This window comes from Aspergillus affinis, assembly GCF_023601865.1.
Source record: "Aspergillus affinis strain CMG 70 chromosome Unknown NODE_46_length_220473_cov_87_121971, whole genome shotgun sequence".
In the NCBI taxonomy this organism is placed as follows: Eukaryota; Fungi; Ascomycota; class Eurotiomycetes; order Eurotiales; family Aspergillaceae; genus Aspergillus; species Aspergillus affinis.
Genome location: NW_026515827.1, coordinates 1 through 18943, shown reverse-complemented (window position 1 = coordinate 18943; position 18943 = coordinate 1). Strand labels below are relative to the sequence as shown.

Here is an 18943-nt window from a genome sequence, read left to right as displayed (position 1 = left end):
ACACTTGGCTCAGATCATCCATATATCGGCTCATAAAGGTGACATCTCCGATTCATATCCTTCGAGCTAACCGCCCTCAAAGCCTTCTTTCCCTCTTCATTCATGCCCTCTTTCACGCCATCCCCAAACACCCCGACCGTGGGAACCCCCTTCCATCCTGGCCCTCCAAATGGGTCTTTGGCAAAGTCCGCCCATGCCTTCTGCATAGCCTGACTGACTTTAGCTTGGAATTCGGTGGCCCCATTCTTCTCATAAGTGCCAAAAACCAGGGGAATTTCAGCCATGTGGTATGCCCCGCTACCAGGGAATAGTTCGTTATTAGGAAAGCTAGCGTTGAAGAAATACCTCCAAGCGGGGATATCTACTTCCAGATTGTCATCGGCGTAGAACTTCATCGGGCAGTGCACACCCAGGTCGTTGGCGATGAGATTAAGCCGGTCATTCTCAGTGTGCGTACCGGGTTGCCCGAGAGGATACGCTTTGATCAGCGTGTCTGCGAACTTACCCAGCCCGAATCCTTCGAGGGTCTTGCGAGTGTCGTTAGCTCCGATGAGATAGGGCTTTGCCTCATCTGCGTTGTTGCCGAACAAAACCGGGACTCGCGCGATAGTCGAGCTACCCTCGCTGGAATGGAGTCTGTCTTGTCGCGGCGTGTTCGACATCGTGACGCCCACATCAGGAAGAGGTCCAAATGGCAGATCGGCCGTTTCAAGAATCCTTTTGATCTTCTGAGCAGGGAGTTTGCGAAGACATTCGATAGCGCCATCCGCAGAGCAGTGCGTCAGGTTGAGGAGTTTCTTCCATGACTGGCGGTATGATCCTGCCTTATCGTCTAGAGGGGCTACAATTGACCCCTGATTCGATTCTATGATTGCTGCACGGAAAGAGAGTGGATTGGGGGGCGATGTGATAAGTGTATCGACGCTGCCTCCGCCAGCGCTCTCGCCAAAGATAGTCACTTGGAATGGGTTGCCTCCGAAGCCGGCAATATTACGTTGCACCCAGTCTAGGGCGAGACGTTGATCCAGAAATCTAAATCAAGAGTCAATACTGAGCCGGTGCAAGTAATTAGGGATGCCCCCCTACCCCAGATTCTTTTCTTCTTCGGGAACACCACTCCCGGGGAATCCAAACACATTCGTCCGATAGTTAAATGTCACTACCACGACGTCCTGGTTGGCAACAAGACTCGTAGCATCATAGATCGGCAGAGCGGAGCCCCCGTTAATAAAACCGCCGCCATAGATCCAAACCAGCACAGGCTTAGACCCTGCCGACGCGTCCGCCGGAGTAAAGACATTGAGGTTTAGACAGTCCTCGCTCTCCCCGCCTAAGGGGTCCCCAATGCCAACCATGTCGTAATAGTCTTTCGATTCTTGATTCATCATTTGAATGCAGACTGGTCCCCACGTGGTTGCGTTGCGCATTCCGGGCCATGGAGCCACAGGCTTGGGGGGACTGAATCGGACCGGCGGCGCAGCGAACGGAACGCCCAAGTATTGTCTCACAACGGCTGTCGAATAGGGCAGGGAAGTCGTTGTTCCAACGATGGCGCCTGAATCGATAATAGCAGTAGGCAGTGACTCGGCGCCCGGTGTAGCCAAGCCTGCAGCGAGGCTGGCGACACTGAGAAAGTGAAGTGAGCGCATTTCAATGTCAAACGGACTGGGTAGGACTCAGTTGGAAATCAGTGGAATTAAAATCACCGACGAGATGCGTCGATCGAGCATCTTATATCTCTGCCATCAGCCATGAGCTATTACTAACTACCAGTAAGGCTGCTGCCTAACTGCACTCTTGAGTCGCCTACATCCGTGTGGCTCAGCCTTGCAGCCCCTCCGCCAAGGTAACTGGGTCCTGGCAGATTCAGTCCAACGTAAGAATGAATGATGCATCTTGCAGAGCAAAGCACGGAAAGGATCGTCGTATCTTTGGAGCCTGATCAACCTGGCATCTGAGCTAGCCGCTTTGGGATAGACGCTTGGCCAAGAAGGGAATCAGGCATCCAATAGGCATGGAATTACTGCCTGACCATCCATCAGTATGCACAACTTATGGTATTCATAACAACAAAACGTGACAAAATTGATGGTAATTAGCTTGGAGTTGCTTGGGGGAAACAATTGTTTCTACATAAATGGTTTGAATGAGCTCAATAAATAAAACGCATCTACGAATACTGTTAAATTCCAATATCCCGGACAAACAAGCAGATGCCTTCTAGGGTTACTCGACATTAATCTATTAACTTTTCTGTGCCACGATATCTTGTAGTTTTCTTAGAGAAGGGCTATACATAATGAAATGATGACTATAAAATTCAACATTTGCTCCTTCGCAGCACTCCCGGAATAAGTACAAAATCCCGGGGATTGCAGGTTTATATATTTTAGTCATCTGCCAATAGGTTGCTATTCATATACTTGAGCCCGGTATCACACGCCACAGTGACCACCTTCTTCCCTGGCCCCAAACGCTTCGCGAGATCCACTGCCGCGACAACATTCATACCGGTAGAAGTGCTCACTAGGAGCCCTTCTTCCTTTGCAAGACGACGGCACATCAGCCTCCGGAACAGCGCGGGCTTCATCGTAGAGGCTATCATCGAGATGAGGGGGGCGGAACCCAATTCCAATCCCCTCGACGCCATGCGTCCCCGTCCGACGCTCCGTGATAACCGGCGACGAAGCCGGTTCGAGGACAACGACATGAACATGAGGCCACTTCGACTTTAGAACCTTCGAAGAACCCATGACCATGCCCGCGCCGCTAACGGTCCCGCAGAAGGCGTCAATCCCCGAGGGAATCTGCTCTAATAACTCCCGGCCTATAGCTTCGTACCCGACAAGGGCATCACGGTTATTGAACTGCGCCGTGGAATAGTAGCCAGGGTCTTTGGCAGTCTCCTTAGCCTGCTCAACCATCGAGGGGATTAGATCGGGCGTGATTTTCCCCGACGATTTAGACGAGCTTCATAGACCGGTCCTTGTTTCCGGAAGGCGTGGGTCTCCTGAATACATGCAGATATCATGACAAGTTTTAAGTCAGAGGTCGCCCGCCAGCACGGGTGAATACAACCCGGTTCTTCACAGCCAGCAAATCGTTCTGAATAGATCACGCAAAAGCCGTAATTTTCATTGTCGTTTAGGATATTGATGTACTAACGGCCGTCCTAAGCGCCCGAATAATCCAATTGAGTAGGTTTGCCGCAATTATAGACGGACTCTAAGGAGAACGAGCAGATCACAGCTTACATTTTATACGATATACCTCGGCTCTGCCTATCATGCCTGAGCAGTTAAGGTCATCATTGTGTTTTTGGCCCTTGACAAAGGAACTCTTGGGTGTGGTCATACTTTGATGAGATAATTGCAGGCTAACTAACAATGTTTGTGCGCCAACAGTTGAATATAACACGTCGTCCTGTATTGTAACATGCTACGAACTTGATTGCGGGGAAACATTGATAAGACCATATATTTTCAGCATCGCATTTATAGCCAGCCTGGCTAGCTCAATCGGTAGAGCGTGTGACTCTTAATCACAAGGCTGCGGGTTCGAGCCCCGCGTTGGGCTTTACTTTTTGCTTTTTGGCTCAAATGAATTTGAGTAATTCTTTGGGTGCGAGTGGAGAATTTCCACGGACCGGGGAAGCAATAAAAAAAGCAGCTGCGTGAGCGTTATCTATTTGTTGCACGGGTCATGACCGGGGGCGTAGCAATTTGGATCAAGACCGTTGTATTCTGTTCAGTGATGGCCTATTTTGTCTTCAGATGCTTAATGTAACCCTCAGAGATATAATAAGCCTTACGCCAATGTCAACAACCCTGATCGCAAGGATCATCAAGAAGTTGACCTGAAATCATCCCCACCACACTTAGAAGAGCTCCCAGATAGTATTATAGAAGCAACGGCTTTCTTTGCATAGCCACCATAAGCTGATAGAACAATGACAATTAGCCTTGGGCTCTTAGATCTCACTATGAATGCCTTGTTTAATTGCTTACGCCGCAGACCGCGTGATTGCTAGGAGTTCCAAAAATGAGGTGGCTCATTTTTTGTATCTACTCTTTTCGTCGTCAGGGTTGATCAGTCTGAAAACCTCTCTGCAGGGGCAATTGTCGAGTCATGCAATGATTCAGGTGAGCGCTTGATGTTACCTTGCCAACTATCCATATACAACCTGTTTCTGGATTGGTCCATGCTGTTTGTGACAATTTCAAATTTGGTGGTTGAGCGAGGCTGTTTTCTAGAGGACATGCACGGGACTTGTGAAGCCCTAGTTGATGTGATGCACTATACAATGTGCTGGCTAAGGATATGCTAGGAATTATACCGGGAGCAGCAAATGTCATGGTAACAAGGTATACAATTGATTATAAAAGTTAGGTCTAGCGAGATCCACGGCTCCCCTTTGTTATTAATTCCCTGCTTTTCTTCCCCCACCGGATGTTTCGATGGGATAATGCAGTGTAATAAAACAGTCTGTCAACCTTAGCCAGAAGCTAGTAGTGGATTGCTCGTGGCAACAGAAATCTCTCATTAATCTTACCCCATTCAAGTGTGGAATCAACCGTTCGGGCATAATCTATCGACGCGATCGGCCGCCGGGTAGGTGGAGACGAACGGGGTGCGGGCCTTGAGACCCCCCCCCCCCCCGACCAATAGTACGAACTACGAACAGCATTCCTGTTGGGCTGTGGTGGCATAAGGCTAGAAATTAGGAAGAGCTGGGATAGAGTTGTGATCAAGAGCGAAGGAAGGCGAGTGGGACCTCTGATTCATTATGATCGGAGTTAAAGATCGGAAATTAAGGCTTCATTTGTAATGTCCTCATTTGTAATCATTGCTGTTTTTAATTTACTTTCTAGTTGGATGGGATGCGTATCCTTGTCATTTTAGAGACTGTTATTATATAGGATGGCCGTTAATCTATGTAGTATTCTCAATCGGTTTTAATTTTCAATAAATTCACTTTAGAGCCTATACCTCAATTCCGCTTGTCTCCCTCCCTTCCCAAAAACAAGCGGCTGTCTGTATCAATTGCCATCATGGTTGTTTTCGACGCAACTGCGAGCAGTGAGGAAGTCACCAGTGCTTTTTCCCACGAGATCAAGGGTCGCACATTTCTGATCACCGGAGCCGGCCAGCCCAGCATTGGCAGTAAGATGGCCACTTCTCTGGCCAAGTTTGGCCCGGCACATATCCTCATCGCCTCACGAACAGCCAAGAAAGTGGAGCCGGTGCTCGAGGAAATCAATTCCTTCGACTCGTCCGTGAAAACTACCTTCGTGCAGGTCGATCTGTCCGACCATGACTCCGTGCGTCACGCCGCCAAAGAGATCCTGGCCGCGGCGCCCAAGATCAACGTCCTCATCAACAGTGCGGGGAACATGGCACTGAAGGAATTCACTGTCGACAAACAGGGCATTGAGCTGCAGTTGTCAGGAAATCATGTCGGTCATTTTCTTCTCACGAACTTGCTCGTTCCCGCTCTGGTCGCAGGAGCGGCCGAGGCCGGTAATGCTCGCGTCGTAAATCTCACGAGCTCGGGATATCTGATCAGTCCGGTACGTTTCGAGGACTGGAACTACTCTGGCGGCATGGATTATGATCCTTGGACTGGATATGGGCAGGCAAAGTCCGCGAATATCTTGTTTGCGTACGGCCTGACCAAGAAGCTTAGGGCTCGCGGCATCACGGCGGCAGCAGCGCACCCTGGCTACAACGGTGACACGGAGCTGGGTGCCCACCTAACATGGGACGACTATGTCGGGATATTCCCAGCCACGAAAAAGAACACCGGGCGGGACTTCGAGTTTGAGGAGCCTCGATTCAAAAACTATACACAGATTGCCGCTACCCCCCTGATCGCTGCGCTCGACCCCGAGCTACCTGCCAAATCTCCTGTTTATTTGCAAAACAGCCAGGCCACAGAGCCAGGGGCAGACTACGTCCGAGATGATGAGAGCATTGAAAAGCTCTGGAAACTCAGCGAGCAACTTGTTGGCGAGAAATTTGAGTATTGAGCACTATCTACCAGGAGATAGTTTTTCAACGCCAGTAGAACAGAGTCATTGTTAGATGTGTGGAGAGTCCGAGAGGTTAAACAACAATTTCCCCATCTCTATAAAGCCATTTTGCTAGTGTGACTTGAAGAATCATCCTGTCTGTTTAGCTGTTTGGTTCGAATATACAAAGTGATTTTATCAAAGCAATTGTTTTCTCCGATCACATGATAACTTCCAATTGACTAGATGACTAGCAATGAGACAGGGGTCAAGCCCACATTGTGGCAAGTGTCTAGTATTGATTTGGAATGGCGTACTGCGCAGGTATAAGCGCCAATGGCTGAGATTGCCAAGAGGAGTGAGAGGCGTGAGCCTCTCAGCCTCGTTTGTTTGCGACCACATTTCACCGATAATCAAAGTATTGCAAACCGTAGTTCTCGATCCTGGAGAGCTTATCAAACCTAATGAGCGACTCTAAACCGAGCGTTCAGTTCTACGATGATCATTTTAGTCACGGAATACTTGAGATAGAATCAAGTAGGCCAGGGGGGCCTTTACGGCGACGCAAAAGGGAGCAAAAATGGACTAGAGGAAAGCGCCTCGGTCGAGGCTCCTTTGGGGATGTTTGGCTGTATAAATGCAATGAGTTCTCTAGGGCGAGACTACAGGCCGTCAAAATAATTCCTAGACTGTCTCACTCGACTCAGGCTATTGATTACACGCGAGAGCTGGAAGCCATTTCAAGTTCTCACATCGGAAGGTCAGCTAGCTTTTGCCATCCACACATCGAAAAGAACCGAGAATGATGATTGATTATAGTATGAGGGTCTATTTGTGGAATCATTCGGGTGGTTTGAAAACTTACATTCCGTGTTTGTGGTAATGGAGTATATCGAGCTGGGAGACCTACAGCAGCATCTTGAGCAGCCGTTGAGAGAGATAGAATCTCAGCAGATCTCATTTCAATTTCTCGAAGGACTAGAGCACATACATAGCAATGGGTTCGCGCATCGTGATCTGAAGCCAGCAGTGAGTCATTTACAATATAGCAAACTGAAGCAGAACTAATTGCGCAGAATGTCTTTGTTATGCAGAAAAATCCACATTAGTGGGTGAAAATTGGCAATTTTGGCGTTAGCAAGCACACAAGAGAAAGCGATTCAGCATTCTAGACCCTAACGGGGATACCGGAATTCTGGGCCCCCCGAGGTTAACATGGCTCTTGGGAGAGGTAATGCTCAGTATACTCAGACGGTGGACATTTGGACATTTGGGGTCATGTTGCACTATATACTTACAGGAATTTTACCGTTTAGCAAACACATTAAACTACAGCGGTATATTCAAGACGGCCAATTCCCTACCACAGCCTTGAGCACCCACCATGCCAGCTCTGATTGTCAAAAGCTTATACAAGCATTGGTGGTCATAGATCCTGCTGCACGTTTATCCGCAAGAGACGCGTTACAGCATGCGTGGATCCAAAGTTTTTCGCAATAGTCTTATGTCGACGCTCGAGGGCCATAGATAGGTAAGCATTTCGCGTTTTGAATCAGATATTTGGGCTGATGGGGAATAGAAGGGAACCGCCAAGACAGTCGACAAGGTACCGATGAATATACCTCCTGGCTGACGCGGTCTTATGAGCTTTCAAGCAGCCGTAATGACACCGCAAGCCCTATTGGGAAGGATTCCAGTTCAAAAACCATGACAGTGGCATCGAAGAAAAGCGAAAGCGAGGAAATCATTCCACGTCCTCAAGAGGACTATTCTTATCTTTTCTCCAGGGGCGAAGCAGCTTTGCGAAGGACGTGATATAGCAAGGCCCAAAGAATATTCCGCGATGTGTTCTATAAACGCCAAGCAACATGGGAATCGGTCACCTGCTGACTCTTGATTCTATTCATTGTTTGGGCGTCTCTCTCTTCGAAGAGATTGGGACAAATGAGGAGGCCGAAAAAATGTTTCGCCAGGCCTATGAAGGGCGAAAGGCCAAGTTAGGCACTCTTCATGAAGACATTCTCCGGTCACTGTGTTTTATAGGCAAGACTTTATTGTCACGAGAGCTTTATAAAGACGCCCAAGACCCTCGATGGACGGCATACATAGGACTAGATAAGGTACTTGGATCAAGAGTCTCGCGAGACTCTTGATTGTGTCGACAGCCTGGGATCTTGCCTAGACAAGGAAGTGATGAGGTTACTTGGAAAACTCTATAATGGTAACAAGAAGAGATATCCCATCGGTACAATTTCAGGTTATGCCAACGTCCCTCCCATTGCGGAGACACTTGCATGGTCTTTGAAACAGGTGGAGAGATACGACGAAGCAGCAGATGTCTATCGCGAGGTAGCAGAATACCACACTCAGAAAGCCTACACCCAAACAGTGAAATTTAGTCTTCCAATCGCCAGCATGTACAGGTTAAAGTCTCTTCATAACAGGGCCAATTGTCTTCTCGCCGGAAAACAGTTCAAGCAGGCAGAAATTCTATTTTTTGATGTTCACAAGCAGGAAGACAAAGAATACGGCTCTGATGGTTATTACGTTGGTGACTCTGCGCATGGCCTGGGAGCATCATTGCAAGGGCAAGGGGAGATGAAAAAATCCGAGAAGATGTTTCGCAAAGCATACAAAAGCCGACGAATAGTTCTAGGGAACGACCGTGAGCTTACGCTCAAATCATGGCGGTGCATGAACGAAACAGTATCCGGTCTCAGGAAGTTTATGAATCGTCTTTCCAAAAACTCTTGAATTAAATAGTTCCAGTTTCGATTGTTCCTTGATTTTATTTCTTCTGAGATATTCGAAGGCCGTCATTTCTTGACTCGCCATGTCATATAGTACCAACACGTATGAATTTTTCTTTCTTCGGGGCATTACGTACACACAGGTATCGATGTGAACCCAAATTGGTAGGTAGTCAGAATAGCCAATAATAATTGAGAAATTGGCCGTCTACCCCACAGCGCTAGGCTCCATTGGGATTAGACTTTAGGGCCTGAGGCATCAACTATGAAAGTGTAGAATAGGAGCTATCAATTGGCCTGGATATATACGAGATAATATTATTTTAACAGAGTTATGCAGACATACACTGTCACACTGTCGGGGAATTGAACAATAGAAGCGTTGATTGTTTGTACTGTGTACTGTACCCAATAGTAATCAAGCTCTGTACATCGAATCAAGAGGAAAACGATAGCTTTTTCCTACAGAATTTTAATATTAAGGAAGAATAGAATCTGCGAGCGTTACATCGACCACTGAATTCTACTCTATCCAATTCTAGCACTACTTCAGGTGTAATTCAAGAATTTAATTCCAGATATACCCAAATCGTGAGCACGAAAATATATAAGGTTACGCATAACATGCACGCTGCGTATATTCAAACTGCGTACTCCGAGTATAGTTTTAATCGGAGAACAGTGGAAGGATCCACGGGGCTCATTCCTCTTGTTCCATGCCAGGAACTTATCATACTGAATACTGCAGATAGCTGGTTGTGCTAAACAATTGCGCGTTGTTGGTAGCCATTCTCGCAGAAGTGGAAGAAAGAGCGGAGGCATGCAGGTAAGAAAGAATGTGCCTTCACCACATCAGGGAAAGGGGTAGATAAAGTGGGCCACAGTGCCAATGGGCAGGACTGAGGAATTGGGCCAATCAAATCGAACAGAAAGCACCCATCTCACGTAGTTTATGGAGAATTAATGTTCCGAGGTCTCGGTTCAGCGATCCACAAATTCCCTCTCCTAACAACCAGTGTCCTTGGGCTGGTGAGCGTGTGCCCATTGAATCATAAAAATTGTCTATACACTTTGATAAGCATTGCCCTGCGCTTTAAGGGAGACCAAAACAAATTTAGCACGATTTTCTGTTTCTAGAGCTCTATTCTATTTGCCATAATATTTTCTTATCGTTCAACTTGCTGCACATGGGCATATCTATTCACAATGGCACAAGAACAGCACTACATTCTTCCACCGGACATGCTCCAGTCCCAAATTTCCATGGTCGACTTGTTAACCGCCATGTTCCCGTCTCCGGGAGAGGTTGAAATTCCCGAATCAACATCTCAATGTGTGGAGAAACTGCGGCAATGGTGCGAAGATCCCACGTTACCACTGCCCACAGGGATTTCTGCCAGCATATACCTGACAGTCTGTTTACCAATTGCAGATGGAGAGAAGTCCGTCCAAGTAAATCTGTCTATCCCTCTCCAAGCAAAGGATACGGATGATCTGGACCAACCGCCACCAGCAAATTACTCAGTGCGTCAGCCGGATTGGATATCCAAGGCCGAACTAGCACAATTGACGGCAAAGATGCCGCAAGATGATGCGCTTGAAACATTCGAGTACGTGCAAGAGAAGCTCAACCGTTTCTTACAGATGCAGAAACAACAAGAAGCGCGGGCCGTGTCAGAAAGCAATGCTGGCTCTGGCCGGGGAGGGCCGATAGTACGGGTCTGGTTCTATTTCCCGTCTCTATCAACGAAAAAGAAGAGAGATGACATGGTCAATAATGCGCCGGCATATTCTCTCACTGGATTCGTCCTGGCAGGGAAACCGGGTGTGCTATGTCTAGAGGGAGAATCAACCGATATTGATTCTTACATGAGCTTCATCAAGACACATTCCTGGGGAGATATACCCAGCCACCAAAAGAAGGTTAGCGAGAGATTCCGTGAGAAGGATGACGTGGAGAGAGTGTTTGATGGTATGGAGGAGATCACAGACTCGCTGGGTGAGCGCGGTGGCCAGAGGGCCAATCGTGGGGATATGCAGGCTTTGGAGGCGTGGTTGGGTGCACGAGGGTTACAAGAGGCATTTGAGAAAGTCATATTTTGAATTCTTCGTGGGATTTTAAAATAAAATCAAAGAGGAGCCCTGGTGGCTCAACAAACCAGGCAGTAGTTTCGGTGCCTTGAATCTTTTATTTCGCCACCTGACAGGTTTATTTACTAGAACCAACGGCAGGATGAATTCGACATATATAAGGCTTATAAATAGTGGATCCTAAGATATGCAGGTCTTGCATTGTTGAATTCATGCCAAAGTCCACGGGACTGCTTGGCCGAACCGTATCATTGTCAGAGCTAAAACTTCCAAGCTTGACATTTGACGTAGTCTTTCCGCTCTCAGCAGCCAGCAAACCATTGCGGTCCATGAAAACTCTGATAACAGTGGTTGGTCTAATTACATTATCATGCAATTCTTGCGAAAGCGCTGGGTTAAACATATGATGCAAGTGAAAGTTCAAGAACGGAGAACACAAACATTCCTAAATGCTGAATATCTGTTGGCGTTCGTGCTTAGAGTTCCGCACCCGTTTCAACTTCCAAAAGCTCCATATCGAGATGAATTAGCTATCTTCTGATTTGAGTTAAAACTACCATAAAGTCAGAGCATGTCGCCCGTTAACGTGCTCATCTGACATAGAATAACAGGAAGCAACTCCTTGACCAAGATAAAAATAGTTCATTTTAAAGTTTACTCAGACGAAATGGGGTTCCAATCGTATCGCGATTCATGAAAAGCAATAAGAATGAATGTTCCAATATTTTTCCGTGTTATAATTTTAGATAGAGCCATGAATAAGTTTTAACAAAGACGAAGCAAAGACGGTGTTATATATCTCTCTCGAAGAGATCTAATTTTTCTTTAAGATATGTGTTTCTATTAGCAAATAATGCCGGAAATAGGAACCTCGTCATCTTATCACCCCCAAGGTACCATGAATCCAACCAGCGGGCGGCCAAGGTCCTTACGGGCAAACATACAATAAAGCGACATATTCTTGCAGAGTTTCAGTAAGATAAAATGTATGTGACGATATATGAGGGAACATGGACGCTAAGAATTCTACCACTTGTCAATCCAGCGAAAATGACTCTGTTTCATATGCAGATTCACGCATCCGAAAAACGTGAGTCCTTATTCAACCGTCGTCGCCTTGGCACTGACAGCCTACTGACGATCAAAAAGCGCTGATTTCCGAGTCCTTCCACTCCTCGTCATATGTTTTGCAACATATCAGCTGGAACGGACGAATATCGCCAGTGCGTTGACTGGAGGACTCGCAGACACGATCTCTGTGAACCAAAACACAATAAACCTTGGTAATCAGTTGATGTTTTTGGGAGTAGTTATATTGGAGATTCCTTCAAACCTTATACTTCAGCGAGTCAGTGTGATCTGATTTAAATATGAAGTTTCAATGCAAATAATCTGACTTGGAGAGTAAGTAGGTCGGGCCAAGAAGATGGATAAGTGCCCAAGTATTTATCTTTGGGGCCGTGGCTGTATTGCAGGTTTTTGTTAAGGATAAAACTGGCTTCCTTCTGACAAGAGCGCTCCTGGGGCTAGCTGAATCTGGGTTCATTCCCGGTGCAATGTATACTTTATCCACATGGTATACGAAAGAGCAGCTAACCAAGCGGATTGCTATATTCTTCTTCGGGATGTTTGGAGGAAATGCCGTCGCACCCCTCTTGGGAGCAGGGTTGTTAAGACTTGACGGTAAACGCAGGCTGGCTGGATGGCAGTGGATATTTCTAGGTATAACCAGAGAAAGCTCACTCAGACGATTTATTCTGACATTATATAGTGGAAGGAATAATGTCGATGGTTGCGGCTATTGCTCTGTTTTTCCTTCTTCCTGAAAAGCCAAATGAACAAATGATGAAGAACAATTTTAACGATGGCACCGACGAGAGAAGTAGCGCCAATATCTATGCGCACAATAAACCCATATCTTACCAGGATATTTGGAAGACATTGGGTAACATTCGAAAATGGCCACACTTCATCGCCACCGCCTGTGTGTTCTCAACCTGGAGCCCCTTGACAACATACACACCCAGCATCATCATGTCATTAGGCTTTTCGCGTATCGAATCGAACGCCATTTCCGCAATTGGAAATTTTGCGACACTGCCTGTCATTCTCTTCTTTGCGTGGCTGAGTGACAAGACTAAAAGACACGGGTTGATCGTCACGGTGGCAATTGCCGCATACCTCATAGCGCTGATCCTGTTACGAATTGTCCAGCCTCATGTTGGGCAATGGAGTCGAATTGGCCTCTGGACAACAGTTAATGGGCTAGCTGTGGGCTATCATCCTATTCATAATGCATGGATCCAAATTAACTGCAATACTGCGGCTGAGAGAAGTATTAGCGTTGCGTATGTTCAGTTTTTGACACATCTGCACTTTTACGATATAAACTGACCTGGTATTATGAATAGGATGTGTAAGATATAGAAATTTTGAGACCTAATGCAGGACATGCTGCTAACTTTGTCGTAGTCGTAATGACTGCCACTACCGGACTTATGGCGGGCACGCAGATCTTTCGGGACGACGAGTCCTTAGCACAGTATGCCTTCCAATACTCTTTTATTGCTACGGAGACCTCGTTATTAATTGTTTTATATTATCACAGTTATCCTAGAGGAATCGTGATCATGATTTCTCTTGTCATATCAGGTCTTGCTTTGACGGGATTACAGCAACTAATATATTTTACCAGGGATAGACAAGCTAGGGACTGTGTTGAGCCGACCTGAAAACATATGAAATAACACTCACTGGTTCTCACTGGTCCTAGGGCTATGAAGGAAAAGGGACAACTTGCTAGCGATCATAGAGGCGACCGAAAGGCAAACCCGCAGGAAAACAAACAATGCGCCTCATTCAAGGTCTTTAGAACCCGAAACTGAGCGGGAGAGCTCCTTAGAAGGTGAACCGAACGTTGAGGGACTTGTAAATTTGCTAGAAGTGCCAATTCCGCCATAAATCAATAGGTCGGCGACTGCTTCGTGACCATTTGTAGTAGCCAGCGAAAACGCCGTCTGGCCATGTCGGTCCTTTAATTCTTCCAACTTTCTTAGCAGAGGCAGTGGTAATGCTTGAAGCAAGAGCTCGACAACATTTGCTTGCCCAGCACGAGCGGCAATGTGAAGAGGCGTGACTCCGTTAACGTTCTGTATAGCTACCTTTGCTCCAGACATTAGGAGCGTTTGAGCAATGTTCATCAAGCCCAGAATCCCTGCGAAATGAAGGGGCGTGTCCCCCTCATCATTTGAAAGATTAGGATCTGCTCCATTTGTCAATAGCAGCTAGACAATGTCGCTCCGAGCATATTCAACTGCAAAGTGTAAAGCACTCATACTTCTGTCGTCTAAGGCATTAGGGTCTGGTGATGGCCCAGATGATTTCGTTATTATCAACTGTGCCATTCGATATTTCCCAGTGGCGCAAGCCCAATGAAGCGAAGTTCGGCCCACACTGTCACGATTGTGAAGCGAGCAACCAGCGCTAAGTATTGTATAGAGAAGGTCTTCTCCCCAATAAGGCCAGTCGTCAAAAGCCATTTTGTGCAAAACGTTTCGCCTATTATAGTCCTTCGCATTCAAGTCAGCATCTCGTGCGATAAGCACCTCAACAGCATTCTGAAAACCCTCCAATGAAGCTGTCATCAGCAGGGTATTGCCACCTGCGCATCTTATGTTCAGCGATGCCCCAAAGTCTAGAAGCATAAGTAAAATGCCATCATGATTGGTTTTTATGGCCCGCAGAAGCGCGGCATGCACAATTCTGGGAGATGACATGCTAAGGAGATACTGCGTTGCGCTCATGTTCACCCCTGTGGCACTTTCAATCAGGCACGCTCGTAAAGTGGTTTTCTCAATATATCCCGTAACATGGGCATGGCTCAAGGTACGTCTCAGTGAATTTAAATCGTCACCTTCGGTGGCACGCAGTAGCTCAAGCTCGATAGACCGAAGGTTCGACCCAGTCTTAGCCTTTTCTGCTAGCACATCTGCTATTAACTCGTGATGATTCAATGCAGCCCATGACTGCGGAGTGCGACCAAGATCATAATTTTGAGATGCTGGATCTGCCCCTTCGCTGCATAGCAATTCTACAGCCTGTGAATTCCCACTACCCGCGGCTCAGGATAGCGGTATTCGACTGCTGGCATCGTCTGATTCAACATCCGCTCCGCGATCAATAAGGAGTTGAACTACAGCTTCTGACCCTTCCTCTGCAGCCCACGATAATGGTGTCCGCCTAAATTCATCTTTGGCTTCAAATTAAGTACCTTGATCGAGTAATGTCCAAATCACAGACATATCTAAAACGCGAACGGCCCATGATAAAGCAGTGCAACCGGCATACTAATCTTTGGGCTCTATATTTGCGCCCTTCGAGAGCAAATATCTTACGATAGACTCGTGGCCTTGTATTGCCGCTCGTAATGGCGCTGTATATCCGTCCATATCTTTGATCTCTAAGGGTGTTGCAAAATTGCAGAGCTTTTGCACAGCCATTTCGTAGCCCTTGTTCGCGGCCTAAATCAGCAGTCTGTCTGCGCCATCATCGATGACTGATGGATCAGCGCCTTCTTCGAGCAAGAGTTTTATCATTATATCGTTTCTATTCTTTGATACCCACATTAAAGGGTTTGTTCTTGAAAGGTCTCTTGTATCGATTTTTGCGCCTCTTCTAATCAAGATCTCGGCTGTTGAGCAGTGGCCATTCTTCGTAGCCTGCAAGAGTGGCGTACTATGACTCGTAAGGTCTTTTGCCTCAATGTATTCGTTGTTTTGTCGAAGCAGCGACATAATATGATCGTGACCGTTGGTCACTGCTAGCCATAGGGGAGTGCATTTCAACTTGGAAAGACGGGGACTTCTCGCCCCCTTAGCTGTAATAAGCAATTTTGAAGCTTCTCTATGTTCTTTGCTTGCTGCATGATGCAACGCCAGGTAGCCATCAACGTCTTGCAAGTTAACATCGCAGTATTGCAGCAGGACTTGGACAACGTCGTGATACCCTAGCTTTGATGCAACGTGGAGCGCAGGGATACGATCTTCAACTAGAGGCAGGTCACAAATCGCCTCTAAGTCATCGAACGCGGAAAAAACAATAGACAGAAGTGAGATATGTCTTTCCTTTACTGCCTATCCAAATAGGCCGTGGAGATACGAACGTGCAGAACGACCACTAGGGACCCAGGGGTGAAAATTCCAAGACACTGAATCTCAAAGCAAGCTGCTGAAATGCTTCCTAAACAGGAGAAGTATGCGTGATAGCTATTGTTTGCAGGCCCCAGTTCAGAACTGTATAGCTGAAAAAGGCATATCGGGAACGGTCGGGTGGTGTGGCGCGCAGAGTTTGAATCTGCCTAAAGGCAAAACCTGTTTTGTTTCTCCAGGAGCGAGGTAACAGCTTTTCAATCAATGGTAAAAGGGACTGATGCACCAAAGAGACTGGGCTGGGCAGAGAAACTGCAACTTCTTTGCTTTGTTTCGTGATCTGCAGGCTAAAATCTTTTAAGCACAAGTAGTTTACACAAAGCTTTCCGCATTCTAGTTTTCCTTGTTCTGAAGTTTCAGGATACTCTGGTATCGAATAGCTCTCTTTTTTAAAGTACTGTTTCACGGAGTGCGTAAATCGGGCGCAGTTGTCAACTGGATCAATAACAACGAGATTGGCGCACCCGTTTAGCACAGAACTCGTCCGGGGTATCTTTGAAGCATCCCATTCGGTATTCTGGATCTCTAGGGTAACGGCCTTCTTGAGCTCTTCGATATGCAGTGGTCTACTTGCAAATCTGACCCATTTGAAAACCTTTAAAGCTCGGCGATCTCGCAGATTCATTCTTTGCAAGCATCGGCTGTAAGTTTCTTCTAGTCCCTTCGGCAAATTGCTGAGCGCTAATCGTATTTCAGCATCTGTGTCTCAAGTGTCCCCAAGAATCTCTAGCTGGAGATGTACCCAAAGAAACCTGTATTTCGCATGTCAGCACAGCTACGTGTAAAGGTGAGCTAATTAATGTGTTCAAATTAGGGTCCAAAAGGGTTTCTACATTTCTGACTTTTCTATCAGATCATGCTTTATCCTTTCCAGTAAAACTGAGTCATTCGTAAGTTCATGGACATGAGCCCTTTTATCCATTATAGTAGACTCGATATAGAGTTCAATGTCCGGCATAACATTAGAGTTCGTTGAGATTTGACGAAGGCTTGGTATCGCTTTGGTTATTTGCATTCGCCCAGGAAGGTGCTCCCTGCTGATCAGGAGTAGACGTAACGGATTTAAGAGCGTCAAACTGCTAAACAATGACCGGCACAGTTTCAAGACTTCAGTCACATCATTTACGCTTAATGTATCAAGCCCATCAATAATGTAAATTGTACTAGGGACACGGTCAAAAAGGCGAACAAAAATATTCTTGAGATTTTCAAAGTCGGGTTTCACTCGTTTAGGTCCGTAGAATCTTTCAATATCAGCGGCAACATTTCCCGGAAGTTCCTGAGAGATACAGAGTAGAAATTTGCACAATTGCTTGATAAGACTAGCCATGATGTGACCTGCCTCAAGAAGTTCGGGCCGATCGATTTCACAGTAGAAAAAGGCAGTCGGAACTCTATCACCTGATAATCGATACTTGGCAGCCTCAACAACAGATGTTCTGTCGCAATCGTTAGGCGAAAATGGCTGGAGGAGAAACATGGGTATTTAGAACCGTCATAACTCACCCTATTGTCGTCTTCCCCGAGCCAATTGTTCATTGTTACATTTAGTCTCTAGTCAGCGCAAATAGGCGGAATCATCCTTACTTCGTCTATGGCACCACAGTGTTTGGAATCGGGACTCAACAAACCACTCTTTGAAAACCAAATGGTTCAAAAACCACGTTGTGGTTGGTACCTGGCAGGCGTTTATCAGAAAGACGATAGTGAGTCTTTTCATGATCACATATTGACAACGAGTCTAGAAGTCTTTTATCAACTTAGCAATCAAGGAGAGTTAGTGACTGGGCTTTAATCTCAGGCGGGATTCGGTTTTTCGTATGCCCACTTACAGTGTTCGTCGGACTTCAAATGATATAAATGATACTCATTATCTGGAAGTCTGTGTTGTGGACGATACGATGTCAATTCACTTGGGATAAACGTCATTGGCGTGTCAACAACTTGTGTCAGAACAACGAACAAAAGCAACTCTTTTGCATATGCTGCAGCAGTCGTGGCTGCGTACTCCTGCCACTGTTTGTTCTTGTGGGAGTCTGCATAATCACAAATTCCTCGGATCACAAGACAGGGCAATATATCCATCAAGCCAGCGGCCTCCATCTCAAAACAGATAATTCTCAGTTTTTGAGCCCAGTGATCCCTCATAGCGCTATCCTTCATGACTTGATTACCTGACGCGATCAAACCGTAATGAACGACAGGGTCCGGTGTACCTCGTGCTAGTCTTCCTTTCAACTTTCCCATGTCGTAACGCTCGCATGTATCCTCCGATGCTTCATTCTTATAGCCTGCTTCAAACAGCCGATCCTGATCCTCGCCAAGATAAGTGAACTTCTCCCTCATAAGAGGGCGTTTAACGACCATCTCGCAAAGTAAGTCCGGGATTCGGCTCCCAGCCACCAGATGATTTGCTTGCAACGTAGACAAAGCTGTTAGAAGCACCGGAGGCGGTTTATTCAATGAGCCAGTTCTTATAAAGTGCCCTTGGCTGACTGTTTTGCCTATATCAAATTGTACTACCCCTCCAAACACCCCCGTCGGCTTGCTAACAACCACATCGATAAGCCTTATATCAGCTGCTTGGCTAGGTGCACCGCCCCCAATTCCTACTATGAGTCCAAATCTGACTGATGGAAACGTGCCCCTTATCTGGCTCGCGACAGTCGCTGCTGAAGTCGTACCATATATCTCTAACGGAAGACATGCAATGACTACATTGTGCATACCTATACTCCCAAGGATGTAAGTGTTCTGATCGTGCCGGGGTATGGGCAAGTCACTGTGCCGCTCGTCCAATACCGTAGTTGATCACCTGACGCCCGTCCCCACCTGACGCCCGAAAACCTCAATTTCACCGACTTTTTCGTCATCTTCAAACTGC

At 46.6% G+C, this 18943-nt stretch overlaps 6 protein-coding genes across 6 annotated transcripts; 4 read left to right on the top strand and 2 right to left on the bottom strand.

The window, feature by feature from the left end:
- Positions 1-14: 14 nt before the first annotated feature.
- On the bottom strand, positions 15-2924 carry KD926_007618 (putative carboxylesterase hlo; the record flags this gene model as incomplete). Its single annotated transcript, XM_053100487.1, has 3 exons — positions 15-1032; positions 1087-1665; positions 2512-2924. The coding sequence occupies 3 exons, from the start codon at positions 2922-2924 to the stop codon at positions 15-17; spliced, it is 2010 nt and encodes a 669-aa protein (XP_052955791.1).
- A 2127-nt stretch (positions 2925-5051) lies between these two features.
- Positions 5052-6029, top strand: KD926_007617 (NAD(P)-binding protein; the record flags this gene model as incomplete). Its single annotated transcript, XM_053100486.1, has 1 exon — positions 5052-6029. The coding sequence occupies one exon, from the start codon at positions 5052-5054 to the stop codon at positions 6027-6029; it is 978 nt and encodes a 325-aa protein (XP_052955790.1).
- Positions 6030-8204: 2175 nt separating this feature from the next.
- Positions 8205-8765, top strand: KD926_007616 (tetratricopeptide repeat protein; the record flags this gene model as incomplete). Its single annotated transcript, XM_053100485.1, has 1 exon — positions 8205-8765. The coding sequence occupies one exon, from the start codon at positions 8205-8207 to the stop codon at positions 8763-8765; it is 561 nt and encodes a 186-aa protein (XP_052955789.1).
- A 1202-nt stretch (positions 8766-9967) lies between these two features.
- Positions 9968-10864, top strand: KD926_007615 (DUF1115 domain protein; the record flags this gene model as incomplete). Its single annotated transcript, XM_053100484.1, has 1 exon — positions 9968-10864. The coding sequence occupies one exon, from the start codon at positions 9968-9970 to the stop codon at positions 10862-10864; it is 897 nt and encodes a 298-aa protein (XP_052955788.1).
- A 1544-nt stretch (positions 10865-12408) lies between these two features.
- KD926_007614 (MFS general substrate transporter) lies at positions 12409-13246 on the top strand (the record flags this gene model as incomplete). Its single annotated transcript, XM_053100483.1, has 2 exons — positions 12409-12535; positions 12624-13246. The coding sequence occupies 2 exons, from the start codon at positions 12409-12411 to the stop codon at positions 13244-13246; spliced, it is 750 nt and encodes a 249-aa protein (XP_052955787.1).
- A 461-nt stretch (positions 13247-13707) lies between these two features.
- Positions 13708-18426, bottom strand: KD926_007613 (serine/threonine-protein phosphatase 6 regulatory ankyrin repeat subunit A; the record flags this gene model as incomplete). Its single annotated transcript, XM_053100482.1, has 5 exons — positions 13708-14114; positions 14190-14929; positions 15476-15899; positions 17224-17498; positions 18023-18426. 5 exons carry the CDS (start codon positions 18424-18426, stop codon positions 13708-13710), a joined length of 2250 nt encoding a protein of 749 aa, XP_052955786.1.
- Positions 18427-18943: the final 517 nt, after the last annotated feature.